Source organism: Strongylocentrotus purpuratus, unplaced genomic scaffold (genome assembly GCF_000002235.5).
Source record: "Strongylocentrotus purpuratus isolate Spur 01 unplaced genomic scaffold, Spur_5.0 spur5_scaffold_8, whole genome shotgun sequence".
NCBI lineage: Eukaryota > Metazoa > Echinodermata > Echinoidea > Camarodonta > Strongylocentrotidae > Strongylocentrotus > Strongylocentrotus purpuratus.
The window spans coordinates 25241636-25257816 of NW_022145614.1; the positions used below are offsets into that span (position 1 = coordinate 25241636).

Sequence of the window (16181 nt, forward strand, 5' to 3'; positions counted from 1 at the left end):
GATGCTAGAGCTTCTGTGAATCATGTGCTGACTGGGCTAGTCCCTCGGATTGTCAGTGAACGGAGCAGCTGGAGGGCACCCGGCCCCACCGGGCAGAGCTGAGGATTGAAATGGGGTTAAAAATGTTACAATTGTTTTTTTGAGTTTCTGATAGTGTAAATCGATTATCAAATAAACAATTTCTTTACTTGTACGTGTATTACAGAGAACTGTCGCTGAGCTAGCGCCTTGAGCATCCTTGGACGTTGTGTGCGCTCTAAAAGCTTACACTATCATCATTATTGTTATTAATAATGCCACCTTTTTCAAAACGTTAGCAAGTTTGTGAATTGTTGTTAACTAGACACACTATTTTGTAGCCAAACAATTCAGTGCAAATTTAAAGTAATATCTTGAGTTATCACTGACTTCTAGAAATTACACTGTGCAGTTATACCCCCGCCAAACAAAGTTTGATTTTTGTTTGTTGGTATTAATCACATTAGTGATTTTTCTATAGGGTAAGTGTGTAATTAGATCTCATTCCAGTCTTGCCATGCCCACTGTCCACTGTGATTTTCATCTCATTCAATTTTCTTTACTTGATTCTGATGTCGTATTTAAACTGAGACGATGTGTCTGTTATGGTGTACATGACTCGATTCCAGTCTTGCCATGTTTTTTTTAATTATTGTTTGATGCACATTTTTTCATATGAAAGAGTGACATTGTAGAGCATTCCAGGTAAAATGTTATTTTTATGTCATTCATTACTTTTTTTGTGCTTGATTTTAATGAGGTATTGAAACTGAGATGATGTTTTTCCAACTACACTTTTCATTACTCAATTCTGCATCAGGGTGGATTCAACTCCCATTCCATTCTTGTCATGTTATATTGTTTGATTGATGCATAATTGTTCACATGCCAAAGTTACAAGTGTAATTTTACATCTCTTTCATTTTTGTACTTGATTGCAATATAGTTTTTCTGTTGACCAAAGTTATTTATATCAAAGTGTTCTCATTACAGCCTTGCCATGTTTTATATCATTATTTGATGCACATTTCTTCATATAAAAGAGTGACATGTAGAGCATTCAAGTGAAATGTGATTTTTATCTCACTTATTTGTTTGTGCTTATGTTGAAACGTATTGAAACTGAGATGGTATTCCCCTCCAACTACATTTTAAAGTACTCATGTTGTGTCAGGAAGTTCTCATTCCAGTCTTGTCATATTTTAAACTATTGTTTGAAACACTTTTTTCATATACTAGTGGGCGGTCCAAGTAATGTGATAGAACAGTATTGGTTCTGAAATAATCTTTAAAAAATATGGTAACAGCATGTGTTCGAAATTAAGTAAATTTGAATGGCCTTTACAAAAATGTAAACAAGTTTATTTTATCTCCTGGCAATACTACAATCAGAAAATGAATGAAATCATTGTTTATTTCATCAATTTGTTGGGCACCTATCAGTTTTTATTATCATAATGGGCATTTATCAGAGGTGAAAACTAGCATATAGGGAACGGTTTTAATTAAAATGAAGAAAGGGGCAATTATCAAAGATGAAAACGGGGCACTTCTCGCTCCTGATAAGGGGCAATCACCAGAGATGAAAAAGGGCATTTATGAGCATGGAAAAGGGGCATTTGTCGCAGAACAGGGGCACCTATCAGATTTCATAAGGGGCGTTTATCAGATGTGAAAAGGAGCATTTATGAGAAGGGAAGGAGCTTTATAATTAAAAAAGATTGGGAGTGCTTATGCCGAAAAAAGGGGGGCACATGTTAGAAAGAAAAGAGGCACTTGTCCAAAATAATAGGGACACCTAATGGAGGCGGAAGGGGCATTTCTAACAAAATGAAAGGGGGCACTCGGCAAAGTAGAAGGGGCACCTCTCAGATTTGAATAGGTGCAATTATCAGATGCAAAGGGGGCACTTATCAGAGGTGGTAAGGGGCACTTATAAGAATGTGGAACGGGCATCTATCAGAAAACAGGGGCACTTTTGGTGTATTTGAAAAACCACACTACCACCGCCATCATCAATGCCAACGAAGTCATCGTCGTCGTTACAACCAAGACTTTTGGCAGAATCCCATCTTCATGTGAAAGGTCTTCTTCGCGATCGAATGCAATGCAAAAAGAAACTCACACTGATTGGATGAAAGTCAAAATTGCAATGCAGGGGGGTGCAACTCCGCTTCTGCATCCGTCTAGCCATGGGGAGATTTTGGAGGGTCAAAAGTGCACACTGCTTCCATTTATCGTGTATTAGCCTATGAAGACGACAAATTTTTAGTGCACCAGCGAAATGGGGATTTTGGACTGCGCGCAGCGCGCAAAATATTTTAATTAAAATTTTGAATATTCATGAGCTCTTTTCCACTTATTAGCATATTATCGCAATGAAAAAAAGACAATGCGCATGCGTTACTATATCGACAGAATCCTAATTGGGCCGGATAAATGTAGAACAAAGGTCAGAGTTGGGGAGGTGTGTGGGGAGGGGGGGGGGGGGGGGAAGACTTTTAAATGGTTGACTTAGTTGGGGCCACAAACTTCACTGTCACCAGGATGGAAAGTACATTTAAAAAAATTCAGTTCAGTTAAAAGGCAAAAATAATGACCCCATTTCACTCAATTCATTTTTTACCTCTTTTTTTTGTTCGTTTATTAACTTAAATATTTTTTAAATCAGACAAATTGCACTGATCATTTAGCCCACTTAACAAGTGATATTTTCATATTTTTAGTGTCCAATTACTGAATCATTCTCACCTCGACTTCAATGATCTTCATAATGTGCCCCATCCCCAATGAAATTTCAATTTTGTCTCGTTCTTTTCATTCTTGCATTCGTCGCCACTGATTTTTTTTTAAATCCCCCCCCCCAACATTGACATTTTAAATACAGGGACCCCTTCTAATAGTGACATTTCCATAGGCTCTATTACCCCAATTACCTATGCTTTCATCATTTCGGCATCGACTTATTCTTTATTTAACCCCCCCCCCCCTCATCTTTATTGTAAACCATTTTTTTATACTGCATTTATACATTAGTCTTGCCCACTCTCTTGTTACATTTCCGCTTTCTCTCTCATTAGGAAAGATGGTTAAATCTATCTCGCTGATGCAAGATAAAAACAAACATCAAAAGGTCGAACACCATACTCAATTCTACACAAGACTGCATCAGCCCCCATCTCACCTCAGTCATACAGCATTATCATTACAGAGTGCCTACATCATCATAATCACCAGCATCATCACATATATTTCACAAAATAAGAAAATGAAAAGAACAGAATTCAGCAGTATTAACTGATTTATTAACATTTACGAACTCATTTATCAACATATTTTGTTTCTTTAAAGTCTTTTTAAATCCAACATGACATCAACAAAAGGATGACAAATGGATGGGGGGGGGGTGCTGTCTCTTGAATTCAAATCTTTCAGTTGTAAAAATTTACTGTAGATTTTGAAGAAAAAAATATTCAATAATATCAACATGCTATTTTATTATGTAAAGCACAGGTATATACTGAGTTTTATGAGTACTTTATCTTACATTGGACATTATTGTTGTTGTTTTTACTACTACCTGTATTATCATTATTATTACTGCTATTATCATGATCATTGTCATTATTGTTACTATTTTTAATATTGTTATTATTATTAATATTAATTATATTAATACAGTCTTACTATTGAACTACATCATTTTATCCCCCCCCCCTTCAATTTACTATCCAGTTCAGCATATCCCTCACATTTTTGTCAGAACTTGACTTAAGATTAAATATCAAAAAACTATGTTACATGTACACGCATTTAAAAGAACAAATAATTACTTTCATGATCCTCTATATATCTTCTTCTTTTTCTTCTGGTAATCTTCAAAAGGCGTTGTAGCCTATCACGAAGATGAACTGATACTAAAGATTACAAGTGGTGTGAGGAAGACAGATTGTTGGGATAAGGAGAGTAGATGCCTCAGAAGTAGTCCCTGGCAGTTCTCTGGACTGTCAGCATGCACTATATTTGCTGGAAGTCAGTTCCATTAACTTTGGGACAGAGTGTTGGGCAAATACAAACTTGTCTACCTATGTCGTTTCTGGCTAGGTGCAACTGGAGGGTCATGTCATGGTACTTCCTGCTCGTGATTTGTTAAAGCCCGTCTGTACTAGTTTGGCCAGGGGGATAAGACCACCCTGCAAGGTCACTGACAGGTGGTTATCTCATCAAATCAGCTCTCAATTAATATAAGAAAAAGAGGATCATGGGGGACCAACAGGCACCGATTAGGCATTGTTTGCTATATAGAGGGCGCAAGTAGCTATAAGTAGTGCACTGGGAAAATTTTCACTGAAGGGAGAGCGGAGAGACCATTGACTATCTTGTGCACCATTCCCAGTCTTCTTGCAGGGTGCCTTGTAGTTGTAGATATAGTAGGCAACTAAAAGGTGCTGATCATCTGCTGCTTCTCTTGTGGTCCCCATTGTGAAGTAGCGTCCTGGACATCTGAGATGTTGTAGGGATCCCAGACACCGGAACAGTTCTCAAGATGAGGGTGGACTAGGGACTTGTAGTTGTACAAAAGAAGCCTGGGTATACCCAGGCAAAAGAAGCCTGGGTATACCCAGGCTTCTTTTGTACAAGTCCCTAGTCCAAATATCAAACCTTCTGCATGGGACAACCTGAATAATAAAAACAAAAAGAGAGGAGAAATCAAATAAGATTAAAACTGCTGCATTATATTGGATTTTCAAAAATAGTACCTCCCCACTTTTTTTTAGGTCTTGCATTTTAATTTTACTAAAAAATGATAAACTTATGTCTATCTGATAGGGCCTTTTTTTAAGAGAAGAGTAAAGGTTTAGATGTATTTCCAATTATTTTAAAAGTAATTTAAAATTTATTTTAAGTTATTATTTGCTAGACTTTTGTGAACAAAAGTTTGTTAGATATAATGTAATATTTAGGAAAAAATGCCTTTGAGTATGTCTTTTAATATGCTGAGAGAATAAACTGTAGCAACACCATAGTTTGTCACCTAAATAAAGCTAGAGAATAAATGAGAATTACAAGATATAATGCAACACAAGATGACAGTTCCCCAAATCTTTGTAGGGCCTATATAGTCCAAGTCGAGTGCGGTGTTCGCATGGGCTTAGATTATACAGCCTGAATATTTTCGAACTTCATACAAACATACCTTGCCAGAGTTCAACTTAGGTGTCTTGTTCCTGATTAGATCTACACCATAACATTTGATGATCAGGTCCTGGTGCTCTTTGTTGCACTTCTGTGATCATTATCTGCTTCTTTGTTCCATAGGATCTACAATTATTAAAAGAAAACAGAAACTTAGTAAGGTTCCTGCTAATATCAAATGCATGCATTAGTTATCAGTGTATAACTTTGTTCATGTCCTTTAGAGAAAGAAATATCCATGTCATATGTAGGGTTGGATCCAGAATTCTCACCAACATAAAAGGGGTGGCATAAAATCCTGAAAATAAACCAATTATTTCAAACAAGGCACAATGACATAACTAAGAGCGAAATCAGGGGAAGTGGGAGGGGGGGGGGGGGGAGGAGATACCTTTTTTGTTTTGTTTTTGTTGTTGTTGGTAGATCTAGCCTAGATCTACATTCAAACTAAGCTGAATCTGGACCTGGATCACAATAATGACACATGCGCAGGACTAGTCTAGTACAGTAGTAGTGGAGCAAAACGAGCCTAGACCCATGGCTATGGAAGTCTTTGCTAGGCTATGGCATAACACAAGCTATAGATCTAGATCTAATTGCCTATTTTTAATATTATTAGTAGACTCTAGACTAGGGAGCTTTAGACCTAGATCTAGACCCGTCCCTATGCCACATCTGAATAAGGGGGCACAGAATGATTGTGCACCCCCCCCCCCCCCCTCCATAACTTCCACATTGACCCACCTAAACCAGGCATTTATTTAGTCTTTTTTTTTTTATTAGAATGCATTAGATCTAGGCCTAGGCCTAGAATCTTGCCCTAGATCTAGGCCTAGATCTAGTAGATGCGGGGTTAAATGCTGTTTATACTTAGTTAAGTGCTAGATCTAGACTAGATCTAGATCTAGACGGTAGACCTAGCCTAGCCCTAGGCTCTGCTTAGCCTTAGCCCGATTTTTTTTGTCTCTTTCGTTCGTTAGCCTCTGATTTGGGTAGGGTCGGCTAAAGAGAGGAGCCGACCCTACCCAAATCAGAGGCTAACAAACGAAAGAGACAGAAAAATTCAGGCTAGACTATGCTATGTATACTAGCCTAGAGGTCTAGATATCTAGGCTTTACAGTAACACACTGTAAAGTTATAGCCACGCCAGCTCAGGAAACGCAGTCGCTTCTTGGTGGAGTGTTACAGCCGGCTAGCACCGGCGCATTGAAAATCATAAACCGCTCGACGAGATCTCGTCGGCTTGGACTAGCAATGAGCCATTTGCGCAGTCTACAACAGGTCCACATCTACGACCGATTACTATCGGTAATCAAGCTATGAACTGAACTTAAAATTATGAGATGTGCTCTAATGAAATAACCTACGGTAAAATCCTGATTGTTTCTAAAAAATATTACCGTCGATGACTTATATTAGAGTTCATTCAATCAGTTAATATTCTTTGGTCAGAAGAAAGAAAAGAGGATGGGGTAGGGGGTTAACCGGGTAATACGTTGTGACAATGCGGAGAGCCCCTCACTGCAAATGCAATGACGAACACATCACAATCGTTTCAGAGACCTTCACACAAAATGGATCTTTACTTACTTTTCTTGATATCATAGGGTATCACTTCGATGTCAATGTTCGCCTGAAGATTTTCTGCTTCACTGAGATGTACTTGACAAACTTCTATTATAATAGAAATTCACTTAAAAGAAAAATGTTTCATTGTTCGTAATTGAATAACTTGAAAGTTGCAGTTCATACAACCGCCATTTTCGTGCTCAAATCGTAGGGAATTCTGGGAATGCAAAAAATGTTTTATGCATGACCTAATACATAAAACATTTTGTCGATGGCCAATCAACAAACAGTAGTTGGCGTATTTTTTACGTCATTGCTCATGAATATTCATTGACCCTCCAAAACCGTCGTTCAAATCGGACAAAACCCCCATAATGCATCCAATGCAAAACCTATGGAATGTCAAAGGTCACGATTTTAGTTGGCCCTCTAGTCCTCCTACGGAGGACATACTGTGTATGATCGAATCTCTTTGTTGCAATGCATAACATGCGCCAGCTACGTTTGATGTCAAAGAATTCCAGATCTTCGTCCGCTACCTGGAAAAGTGAATGTAAATATCTTTATTTTTGTTTCATATTTGGCATGATACTATTATCATCCCATTTGTACTGAATCATCATTAAACAAATATTGATAATTTCAAACTAATTCAAGCATTGGTGTAATGTCTATTGCGCTATTGTAATATATATATTCCACGATTGAGTTTCGGGTGTAGACTGTTGCCCCACATGTGAATAACGGTGTATGTTGATTTTCTGTGTTGCATTTTATTATCAAATTGTAATTGTGTGTAGATTCTATACCGAAATCTGTCTAATTTGTGTGTTGTTGGGCAGTTTTGTCATGTGTGCTTCAGATTATGTTCGTCTGTTACTAATTATCTATCTTCTCCCTCTGCATGTCCAAACATCATGACTTATTTGCCAAACTAAAATTTATAATATTATTAATCATCTCAACTTTTCTAAGTCTAACATTAGACCTAATTTGTTTTCCAATCTCCAAATTTCATGAATACTTTTCTTCTATTAGTGGTTGCTTGATTATTCATTTATTTATTTTTTGTCAACTTGGGGCAGTGTTCTAAAACAGATTAGATCTACTTGCCCTCTGGCTTTGATTAGGCAGTTCAGGTGATTTTTTTTTTTGTAGGAGATAGGGGGTGATTTCTATATCATTTTAAAGATCACATTTTTATTTACATAATGCACTTTGAATCCTTCAATTTTGACCAACGGTTCCAGAGATACGGATTTTTAAAATAATCTTCAGAACCATATTGATGAGGAAAAAAGATCAAAAGGTCAAACCTATTATAATTGTATTGAAGTCAATTAAACCTGTGTTTAAGCAGTGGCACCATTGTTTTCAGAAGTTTGTGATCTGTTAAGCCTCATAATAGTCATATCTCTTCAATGCTATGACCAAACTCGCTGAAATTTGGCAAATATATTCAGTGATGTTTGGCAAATATGAAATTTAATATCTTTAAACAGCACCGTATTAAAATATGCAAATTTATGCAAATTTATGCAAATTTCCATGTTTTTGTCATCATATTGTTATAAAAGGTAAATAAAAACCCTTTGAATCTAAACTTTTACCAAATGATCTTGTCTATTTATTTATTTCTTTCTCTCTCTCTCTCTCTCTCTCTCTCTCACACACACACATACACACACGCACGCTTTCTCCCTCTCTCTCTCTCTTTCTTTTTTTTCTCTCTTTCTCTCTCTCTCTATTTCTTTCTTTCTTTCTCGGTCTTTCTCTCTCGGTCTTTCTCTCCTAGTCTCTCTCTCTCTCTCTCTCTCTCACACACACGCACGCACCCACACACACACACACACACACAAGGATGAGGTGACGAATCGTCTATGTAGTCTATACTTGCAGCAATCTTGCAGTAAATGAACAGTTTTTTCAAAAAAATATCGTTACTTTACCCCAAAATATAACCAATTCATGTTAGATTATTACAATATTTATTCCAAATATTAAAATAAATATCACAATTATCAATAAAATACAACATACAATAAACAAAAATTGAAAAAAACAAGTCAATCAAGTCACAAACGGGTCTGAATTCTAAGACTACGAAATGGTCTCGACATCACTCACACAGCTGTTTCATTCACGTACTCACCATGTACATGCATCACGCGTCGCATCGTCAAAATCAGTTCGTGCAATTTTCAAAAACTGCAATCATATTATCATATCTACCATAAGATCTACTCATCATCATTATATGAAACTTTCAGGAAAGAAGGTAAGATGTTTAATTTTGTTAATTACGGAGTTGTAAGTTAGTTGAAAAACTCCTTCCATCTGAATTTCATCACATTGTCGGCACATTTGAGCAAAACCATCTACTACGATGGTTATTCAACGTACAACTCACTTCCGATGTGCATCGATAATTGTCCAAGAGAAATGACGTCATATTTTATTGTTTTAACCAATCAGAAGGCAGGGAAATCCGAAATAAACTGAGTGTTTTTTTTCGGCAGAACCACGAAAGCTCACGAAAGTGTGGCCGAAAGTGCGCTCACCCTGATGTATGTGGATTCGTATAGGGAGCTGAAATGCGCACCTGCGTACGTGAATAAGAAGTTGTCCCCATCGCGAAGGTCTAAACTGAACTGCCTACTTTGATAATCAATTTTCTAAAGCTGAAGTATCACAAAAAACAAATGTTATTTCAGACATACTAGCTTCATATTTTTCTCCCTAAGAATGGAAAAGAGACACTGAACAGTCACTGTTACATGAGAACATACAACACAATCTTTACAATTTTGGAGGACAAGGAAATAGACTGACTCTAAAATGTTTAGCGATTTGTAGCTTTTCCATACAGATTCAAACATTTTGTTTTAAGTCAGCATCTAATTATATGTTCAATGTTGAGAAAATATATCAATGTCTTTTAAGAAAATTCATTGGACTTGTATTCAATGATTCAATATTTTGAATTAATTTAGCATACAGATTAAAATATTTCGCATTATTATAAAATTACTTGTAAACTGATGAGAAAAAATATTTGCAATGTCCTACGATAACTAATTAATCATCCAAATTAATTCATGATACAGATTGAAACATTTTTAAGGCAGTGTCAGGGAGCAGTAGCCTGGACAAGATGCCAGTGAGTACTTCAGCTCTGAAGCAGATAGCTGTGGTGGGAGGAATTATTTCATTAGGTGGAGCTGGGTATTTCTACAAGGCAATACAAGGTAGTATAACAGTACTTCCTCAATCCTGTATTATAATCGATAACAGGGTTTCCAGTCCAGGTAATGACACAGAATTTTAGAAAAATAAAGTAATGTCATTGGCCCAAAAGAAAGTGATCAGTCACCAGTACAGTGGAACCTCGTTATAAAGAGCTTTGATATAACTACGTTTCTGTTTAACTGATAAAAATATAACAAGGTGATTTTTCTTGTCCCAGCTGTTTGTATTCTTTTGTTTTTTTAAAACTGACATAACAAGATATAACAAGGTTATTTCCATGGTCTCAAGGTCCTTGTTATAACGAGGTTCTACTTTATATTGTCTTGTGTCCAAACATCATTTCCATTGGAAGAAGCCGTTTTAAACTTGAAAGAGGTTGAAATGATGATCCTGAAATTTTGAATCCCCATTAGTGAAACATAGTACATGTATCAGAATCTGTTTCAATTTTTTATGTAATTCTAGGAACCTTGATGAAAATCATGAAGATTGTTTTCATTGATCTACCAGTTGCCCACTCTCTGTGATGCTCCATACATGTACTGTACTCCTTTAAGATTGGAGGTTATTTTTTCTTATCAAAATGACTTGTGCTTTGTGTTGAAAGTGTAATATTTATTGTATCATGATGTCATGTTTCAATATTGTGATAATTGCTGCCAAATTTTGCTCTAATTATAATTATAATGCACCATTATAGAGTTTATTAAACTCATGGCATGTGCCACTGCCCCATGCCTTCTAATAAATGTAGCATTGCATAGTCAAGGACCGTAAGGACGTCAATATCTATAATAATTTTCTTTTCCCTTGTTATGTGCAGATAATGTAGCATCAGGATCGTACTATTCCAAGTCAGTGGATATCCTCAGCAACCACAAAGGTGCTACTGATGTGCTAGGCTTGCCTATAAAGACAAAATTTGTTAATCTTGGAAACACTTTCATTGCTATCTCAGCTCTACAGGCAAATGTAAGTTAAGAGAAAGGAGATCAATTATGGGTTTAATTCTTATGGTATGAGAAGGATGTTTGGGGGATTTTTTGTGTAAAAGATTCTGAAATTATATGCACTGGAAATACATTTCAAAAGATTTATATATTCAGTCCGGACAAAGCACATAGTAGTTGGTTGTGCGTCCTTCTGCTTATATAAAAACTATTTCCTAGCATATGCATATTGTGCTCTATTTCTAGCCAACTCTGTTTTGAATGTGTGTTAAGTTTGTTTCAATGCAGGCCCGCACCACTTGATTTTAAATTTGTTCTATCTATTATTGCAAGAAAAGGTTGAAACATTTTAGTTTGGGGGATGCACATGTCGAGTATAGAAAGTGTAATACAGAGAGCGGGAGAGAGAGAGAGAGAGAGAGAGATGAAGAGAGAGGGAATGAGAGGGGGAGCTTTTGAGAAGATGGGGGGGGGGAGGGGGTTAGAGGAGGGTGGGTTGCTAAAGATGGAAGCACAGAGACTTTGTGAACAGGGAAGTACCAGTATGTATTGTAAATGCAGTGCTATAAAAAAAAGTTGAGGAAAAAAACATAATCACACACTATTAAATGACACTGCATACATTCCTACCCTGAAGCTATATTTCATTCAAAGTTCATCAGTATTATTAAAAATCACTTCTTCCCCTTTTCCATTTAGCTTGCCATTCCACTGAGGGGTTCAATAAGGTCTGGTGTGATGTACACATGGTCATCAAGACCAAACACGCAGGATGAGTAAGTATCTCTTTTGTTTCTTCTTGAGATTCTATTCTGTCAAATTCTTTTTGTCCAACACTACTTTGTATTCACCAAATTGTGTATAGGTCTGAAATCCCTTATACAATTCATTTCATGTTTTCTTTTTTAATATTTTTACCTTACCACCATTTTCTTGTTTAGTTTTGTGATCATTATTTCAATTGAACTTGTTTCATATACGCATGCATCTGCAAAAAATACAATCTATATGTACTAACAACTGTACCAATACAAATACAAATCTGTTCAGTAAATTGCTATACTTATACTACATTATCTTTTATGGAACAGTGTTGAGGTATTTTTTAGTTTTATAAGCTTGTTTTTATGTTTAAAAAAAAACAAATTTACTCTAAATATGACAAGGTTAGTCTTCAGATCTTTGCCATATATTCTATATAAAATCAAATTTGAACTGAATCAAATTGACAACAATATTTAACACTTTGCATTTATCAGCATATTGCATGAATCTTGCTCAATTGCTCATGAAAACAGTTCTCATTTAACTGAAATTTAATTAACATTTTACTGCATGAATAACATTCATGGGGTAATGATAAAGGATCTACCTGTTTTCATGAATTGTCAAAATGTGCATCCCTCCCCACGTCCCAATAAGTTCAACTACATTATCAAATAAACACTAATTTCATTCCCATGCTCTTTATTCTTGAGATGATAGAAACTTGTGGAATACTTCATCCTACCACTTTAACAGGAAACTTTGCCAATCTTATCCTTTTCTCCTTGTCAAGCTGGACAGTTCAGAGAATAGACTTAGAGATCACAAAGCCTCAGAGGAAAGTCACAATCTATACGGCGCCCCCTAGTGCCCCGAGTGACCAGACACAGTCCTTGGAAGGGGAAGATAGTGCACCACTTTGGGACTTAAGCAACGGCAGCGGGAATAGATGACACCAAATTTTAATATTGTGCTAACTATATTTATAACTACATTGATATTTGCATGTCAGTCTCTATTAGGCCTACTTGTTTGCAGGCCCAAAACCCTTTTCAGTCAAAATGCATAACTGACGGGCTGAGCTAGGAGACTATCCAGAAACCACAGTTAAACGCCCCTGTATTGTAGCTACTCTACCAGAGACTGACAGAGCTAGGCTCTACTCAAACTTTTGGAAATATGTTTAAATGTCATCTGAGAGTCTTTGTTGGCATGCTACTCTAGTCAACCATTGGAAGTAGAATTCAGCTCATCATCAGCTATAGTTTGAATTGTTATAGTATTTTCTTAAAGCCCCACTGCACTACTTATGCCTACTTGCGCCCTCTATATAGTAAACAATTCATAATCATTGCCTGTTGGTCCCCCATGATCCCCTAGTTCTTATGTTAATTGAGAGCTGATTTGATGAGATAACCACCTGTCAGTGACCTTGCAGGGAGGTCTAATCCCCCTGGCCAAACTATTGCAGACAGGATTTGAATATCTTGTTTATCATATTCTGGTTTTACTTCCAATTCAGTTTAAAAGCTGAATTTTCTATATGTATAGTGGTGAATAATTTTTATTTATAAATATGCATGAAGACAGCTAAATTATGTAATTTAAGGAATTTAAATGAGCCATATGTAACCAAACGAAAATCAATATTATGTATGATTATTATTTTGTTATCACCATATTGAGTGTTCTTTGTAAAGTATGTCTGAGCCTTTATTTTCCATGTGAGTGAAACAAGTATCCATGTTGAACTTACATTCGACAAATAAATACATTGAATTGAACAAAATCATGAGGGGTGCAAATTCAGACAAGCCCACAGTATTAACTGTCCAATTTGCTACTAAGTACCATGGAATTGTGAATACAATTAAGATTGAAAATGTCATTTTACATGATATGTGCTTTATTCCAAGGTGTCCTGGTGCTGTTAACTCAGTATAGTAAACAGCTGTATTGATTTTGATCACGTAGTTGTCATAACATATGGGACAAAATAGCTTGGACTCGCCTGAGAGAGGTGTGCATTTGTACACCTAGATGGAAAAAATGTAGGTTTATGGAGCAGACATACGGATGGTATAAAATACTGATTTAATTTGAGGAGCCTATACTTAAAGGTAATACAAAGATTTTGAAATATAAGAATTGGATTATGAAATTTAAAATTTGCGGTTCCATTGTGAAACCGAGTGTTAGAATAAACAACTTTAAAAAAATTGGGCTCTTAAACAAGAAATTATATAATCAAATTCATCAGTGCTCTTGATAAATTTTAGATAGCACCTACGGCCATACAATGGTAGCTGCGACCATGAAAATCTCGGCATATGCAGTAGGCTGATATATAATTTTGTCAAGAAACATTGTTTTGAAGCTAAAATAATATCAAACTTGAGAGGGAGCTATACAACATAAAGAGTTTATTATTCATAATTTCTTCACTTAAGACTTGATTACAACCGCGACAATGATCACTGAATATTGTAGGATTGCATAATTATGCTTCCAATATGTTCATTTGAACAACATTCATGACCACATACCTGGACTTTGTATTACCCAGGGGCGGATCTAGGGGGTGTTGCGGCGGTTTAAACCCCCCCCCCCCCCCCTTGGGCGGCCAAGTGAAAAAGAAAAAAAAGTAAAACAGTAAAACGGCGCGATTTTGGGAATTTTCTTTTCTCAAACCCCCCCCCCCCCCCTTGGCAAAAAGCTAGATCCGCCCCTGTTACCTGTAACATTGCTTCACCATTGTGGCACCTGTTGACCTCATCATCATATGCAATGAGAGCTTTGATGTTTTTTATTTTGTCTTCCTTCATACATTTATTTGGAAACCCATCAATGCATTTCTCAGGATTGAATTGGCTTTTAAAAAGTTTTTTGGATCCATCAGGTGAACAACTGCTTTTTAGTGGATCCCCCCATTTCCTAAAACATTAAGAATTTCTTGTAATAATTTTGTTATGTGCAAAGTGTATTTGCATAGTTACCAGAAAAAATGAATTATGTATGAAAAAATGTAATACCTTTGTTTATCTTTCTGTTGGAAATGAAATAAATATGAATTGAATTGAAAAAAGGTTTCATTGTGTTTTGGGCAATTCCGTGGAAAATGTTTACTAGCCAAAAATCATAAAATTGACAATAACTCCAGAAATGAGTGTTCCATCATGACAAATTTAGTATCAAACAAAAGAGCTCATACAAGCTCTTCGAAATGAGTTGTATATCAGTTGGAGTGAAGTATGTTTAGGTATGATTTTCTTTTTAACAAAATATGTTTTTAATCAAACCATTCAATCTTTGGATCTAATTATTCATGAAAAATCATTTCAGATTTGATTCCTTGGAAGTAAGTTATGGTTAAGGTGTCAAAGGTTACTGATAAGAGCTTTCCATGGCACATTGAACATGTTAAAGAAAAGCTATAGGGGTTATAAAAAGTGGACAAAATTGTATGTTATGGTACATCTATGTTTAAAGGACAGTGTATAATAATAATATTCTGTTCACATCAAAATTCGATACATTGAACCTCAACATCACTGATTTTTCAAACTGTTAAAAGTGAGTAAAGAAATCCATGTCCAGTTTGTGTCATGTTTTGTTATGGTTACAAAATGTAGATTTTTCTCTTTAACCATTCAGTGGAATACTGTGAAATTTGCAATGTATGTGACTGATAGTCAAATGTGTCTGTATCACTGACTAAAATATGTTTCAGGTCTCTAAGTTTTGTTTAAAACTGATTTAAATACCCATAAGTATTCTGAATGTCATGTCCATTACACTGAAATTGCACATTTCTTGACCCATGAACAATACTGGAAGAATGTAAGAAGCCAGAGGTCTGAAAAGTGGTTTGAGGAGACTTGGTATATTTGTGATTGTTCTTTCTAATACAGTAAGAAGATGGTGCATTTACTGCATTATATGTTTTTCAGAATGAAATCATTGTATGCATGCTGATTTGTCAACCTTTAGTGTGCATATGAGAGAGAGAGAGAGAGAGAGAACGAGACACAGACAGAGAGACATACAGAGGGGAGGGGAAGAGAGAAAGAGAGACAACAAATATTATTTTGGGGAGAGAGATGGGCAGGAGATGAAACAAATTAAAAAAAGTAGCCTTGGTTAAACCAGGGAGGAGAGTTAAACCAGGGAGTTATAAGAGCTCTCCTTACTCCTTGGTCAAACGTGTAGATGTACATTCTTGAATGAAAGAGGGAGATATAATGATGTGAAAAGGTAGAGAGAGAGAGAGAGAGGGAGGGGTGGGGGGGGGGGGGCTTGCGATGGACTGGGAGAAGCTTAAAAGAAGATGTAAGAGAATTTAATGTAAAAAAGGTCAAGTTAATAATATTCCTACATGCAATTAAACTAGACCGACATTGTAAAACAAGTTCATTTAGATTAAGGAGATAATA

The 16181-nt window shown here is 36.1% G+C and overlaps 1 protein-coding gene and 1 long non-coding RNA gene across 2 annotated transcripts; one reads left to right on the plus strand and one right to left on the minus strand.

The window, feature by feature from the left end:
- Positions 1–4643: 4643 nt before the first annotated feature.
- On the minus strand, positions 4644–6855 carry LOC105443648. Its single transcript, XR_004062307.1, has 3 exons — positions 6806–6855; positions 5216–5340; positions 4644–4697 (listed from the first exon to the last, which is right to left on the minus strand). It is a non-coding gene; the product is annotated as an uncharacterized LOC105443648 (long non-coding RNA).
- A 423-nt stretch (positions 6856–7278) lies between these two features.
- LOC105443181 lies at positions 7279–13097 on the plus strand. Its single transcript, XM_030976053.1, has 5 exons — positions 7279–7337; positions 9892–10032; positions 10857–11005; positions 11683–11759; positions 12542–13097. The coding sequence occupies exons 2-5, from the start codon at positions 9939–9941 to the stop codon at positions 12699–12701; spliced, it is 480 nt and encodes a 159-aa protein (XP_030831913.1). The 5' UTR covers positions 7279–7337; positions 9892–9938; the 3' UTR covers positions 12702–13097.
- The last annotated feature ends 3084 nt before the right edge of the window (positions 13098–16181 follow it).